General features: G+C 64.4%; 3 protein-coding genes across 3 annotated transcripts in view, besides 1 other annotated feature; 2 read left to right on the top strand and 1 right to left on the bottom strand.

Moving 5' to 3' along the window:
* Tco025E_04436 (uncharacterized protein) overlaps positions 1-80 on the top strand; it is a gene marked incomplete at both ends in the record, with an annotated part of 378 nt that extends 298 nt beyond the window's left edge. The window contains one exon of the mRNA XM_029371346.1: positions 1-80. This exon is cut by the window's left edge and continues 298 nt beyond it. Within this exon, the coding sequence (XP_029228520.1) occupies positions 1-80 (80 nt within the window).
* Positions 81-104: 24 nt separating this feature from the next.
* Positions 105-138: a microsatellite.
* A 42-nt stretch (positions 139-180) lies between these two features.
* Tco025E_04435 (putative mitochondrial RNA binding protein) lies at positions 181-2652 on the top strand (the record flags this gene model as incomplete). Its single annotated transcript, XM_029371345.1, has 1 exon — positions 181-2652. One exon carries the CDS (start codon positions 181-183, stop codon positions 2650-2652), a length of 2472 nt encoding a protein of 823 aa, XP_029228519.1.
* A 274-nt stretch (positions 2653-2926) lies between these two features.
* On the bottom strand, positions 2927-3409 carry Tco025E_04434 (uncharacterized protein; the record flags this gene model as incomplete). Its single annotated transcript, XM_029371344.1, has 1 exon — positions 2927-3409. One exon carries the CDS (start codon positions 3407-3409, stop codon positions 2927-2929), a length of 483 nt encoding a protein of 160 aa, XP_029228518.1.
* Between the last annotated feature and the right edge of the window lie 3 nt (positions 3410-3412).

The following is a 3412-nucleotide window of genomic DNA, read 5'->3' as shown; positions in this document are numbered from 1 at the left end:
CCCCCCCCCCCCCCTCCCACCCCTGGCTCTCTCTGCCGCGTGCAGGTTGCTCGTGTAGGGTTGGAGAGGCCAAACACTAAGTAGTAAAGAGGGAGTAGATAAGCACAGCCAGACAGACACACAGACACACAGACAGACGCACTCATCGATATATTTATTTGTAAGGAAATATAGGGGGGAATGCTGCGACTCGTGCTGGTCACACGCAGATCTGCCGCTGCTGCTGCGCCGTCGGCGCTGCGCCGCTGCTGTACGGTGACGCCGTCTCCGGCGTCACACCCGGCGTCAGCCCCAGAGACCCCCACGGCGAGCGCACCGCAGCCGCAGCGGCAGGAAACTGTTTTGCAGCCCCCCTCGCTGCCGCTGTTTCAGCTGCTGGCGTCGGTGGTGGGGGAACTGCAGAAGAATCACTCACTCGCGGCCGTGCGAGCCAACGAGGCGGCAGCGCAACCTGCGGTTCTCGCAGCAGCGGCGGCGGCCAAGGATGGGGGCGGGGCGGCTGGTGAGTCGCCGTCGCCGCTCAAGCTGCCCCCTGCACACTTCATTCGTGCCCTGAGCACGTACCTTCGCCGTGAAGAGGAAATGACGTTACTTAGCCGCTCCAAAGTGGTTGCTGTGCGGCGGCAGTACCTGAGGATGCGTGCGAGGCAACCCCGTCTCTCTCCTCTCCAGCGAGACGTCCTGCTGCACGAGGCGGCACGTATCGTGGAGCAGAGGGAGGTTCCACTCACCGTGGCTGCGCGTCTGCTGCGACCGCGATGGCCAAATTATTTTATGGACGTTGCGGGTGGGCGCCACCACGCGTTTCTGGCGCAAAGTCTGCGTGCGTGGGCAGTGGCGTTGATGCAGGAGGGCGCGTTAACGCCGGTGGAGGCCCGGACTTTTGTCATGCGCTGCCCCCGTCTGTTTGTGGGCCAGATCGCGCTCATGGGCTCTGTCGTGGAGTGTGCCCTGCTCGACCTCAAGACCATCGACGACCCAGAGCCGCTGATACAACTCATGTGGTCCGTGAACTCAGCCAAGACGCACGCCCCGCACAATTTCTGGCGCCGCACCGTCGACAAGCTGGCGATGCTAAATCGCTCGCTGCGGGACCAAGTCGGCAGCGCCATTCGCGTGGGAAAAGGCAATGGCGCGAGGGTGGAGGGGGCGAAATCCACCGCGGCCCCGCTCGTGGTGGCGGGTCACGTCTTTTCTGGGCTGACCACCCGACAACTGTTTCGCGTGCTTCGCGTGCTGCGGCGGGAGCGGTGGTGCGGCGATGTTCCCGCCATCGTTGACTTTGCGGACAAAGCGCTTAAAAACATCGTCTTTGAGGTGGAGGCAACCCGCGTCATCGAGGAGAAGCCGCGCGAGGCCCCACTTTCACGCTGGGAGGTGGCGCAGCGCGTGAAGCAGGCGGCGGACTTGGCGCCGGCGGAGCTGCTCTCCCTGCTAAACATCGCGGGTGAGCTGGGGGTGGACTTCCACGTCTCGCTGGCGCGGCTGTCGGAGGATCTGCTCTCCCCCATGGTGCGGTACCTGGACAGGGAGCAGCTGCTGCTCCTCACCACCTGCGTGCGGCAGACCCGCTGCGACTCGGCACAGCTCGTGCAGACCATTGTGGACTCGATTGTGCGGCGCGGGGTCACGTACCCCAGCTCGCTCGCCCTGAGCAAGGCCGCCTTGCGCACAATCCTGCAGAAGCCCGAGCTGCTCGCACGCCTGACACTTGCCCCGTTTGTGGATCACATCTTTCAGCTCTGTGACGCATTCAAGTGGCACCTGCGTGCGTCGCAGATCCTGTCGTGGGTGGAGATGCTGTACGCCCTCTCGCGCCTGTACGCGCCTTCGTCCTCCGTGGGCGTGCGGGTGCGGACGACGGTGGAGTCGTTTGCGGATCCGCTAATCGCCATGCTGGCGCTGGGGGTGGTGCCCACCTCCATCGTCTCCCGCGTGCTGGAGCACACGGTCATACTCGGCATGCGGAAGCAGCCGCAGTACCCTCGCACCGCCAGGCTCTGGGAGGACCGTAACGCATTTGTGAACGGGCGTAACGCGGAGGCGGGGCTGCGAGGCGAGGACGGCGAGGACGGCGAGGAGGATGCGACACCGGGCGGCAGCGACCGCGAGCCGTTCCCCAGGGGCGAGGTCACGAAGTCTGTGCGGCAGGTGTACGACGACCTCATCTCCGTCTACGAGCGACAGACCACTATGCGCATGCCTCTCTCGCAAAGGGAGGAGGAGCGGATCCGCGACACCTTTCAGCGGCTCGGCCTCTACAGTATCTTTATGGGGGCCAACGTCATGCAGAGGCTGCACCTGCGAGGCGCCGCAGCAGCGAGCGGTGCGGCGACGGCGCCTCACGGTGCACCACCTGCGCAGCCCTTCTCCGCGTGGCTGGAGCGAGAGGTTGCCGCCATCATCGACGCACGCATTCGGAGTGCGAAGCTAACGTCGGAGTCCACCGACGCCGATGTGCTTCGCGTCTTGGGACACCGCCACTGCGACGCCGAGATGGTGCGTCGCTTTCAGGAACTCGTGCTGAACGCTCCGCTCCAGTTGGCGCGTCAACAGCGTAGTCTGTGGGAGTACACCGCCGAGCTGGCGCGAAGGTTCGGCGGGGCGCAAGAGCAGTCCCTGTCGCAGGAAATGCTCAGCAAGGGCCTCTAGTTGCGGAGAAGTTTAACGGGCGAGCATATCACACTTCTCTTCTAATGCGTTTCTGATCACATGAATTTCTTTATCCCCGCGCTTTTTTCCTTTGTATTCAGTTCTTCTCTGGACGCTGCCGTGCCGATGCCGCACGGACTTGGAAGGCCTTCTCCACCGCCTATGCGTGCGCGCAGTTGTTGTTGTTGTTTTTTTCCCCCCTGTTTCCTCTCGTCCTTTTTGTTTTTGCCTGCCTCTCTGCGGCTGTGCGTCGTTGTTTTTCTCACAGTTTAGTTTAGTTTTTTTTTCTTTCCTTGTAAAGGTGCACTCCCCCCGCCCCTCCCCTCCGTGCGAGGACCCACTGCGGGAGACAAGAGGAGCGAAGACAACCGCACAGGCGAGGAGGAGCGGCGCTGCCGGCGATGTACCGTCGCTGCTGCCGTGGGGCGCTGCGGCGCCCACTCAACGCCGGCCACGTTGTCTGCGGCCTGGCGCGCTGCACCACGCAGGGCGGCCCACCCGCATCCCCCGACGCCGCAAACACCGTCCGCCGCTCCCGCCGCGCCGTTCGTCGTGTCGTGCCGGCCGATGAGGACGTGGCGGAGATGCTCGCGGCGGCCACCGCCTGCGCCGAAGGTGAGCGCGCGGAGGCCGCCATGGCGGCGGCCCGGTTTTGCAACGCTGGCGACGTCGGTGGAGGCGCACGCGCAGACGATTTCGCAGCTGGCGAGGAGGCGGAGGAGGACGACGACATCGACATCGACATCGACATCGACATCGA

This window comes from Trypanosoma conorhini (assembly GCF_003719485.1).
Source record: "Trypanosoma conorhini strain 025E chromosome Unknown Tco_14.4_contig_00226, whole genome shotgun sequence".
NCBI classification, from domain to species: Eukaryota; Euglenozoa; class Kinetoplastea; order Trypanosomatida; family Trypanosomatidae; genus Trypanosoma; species Trypanosoma conorhini.
This window is presented reverse-complemented; position numbering and strand designations above follow the sequence as displayed.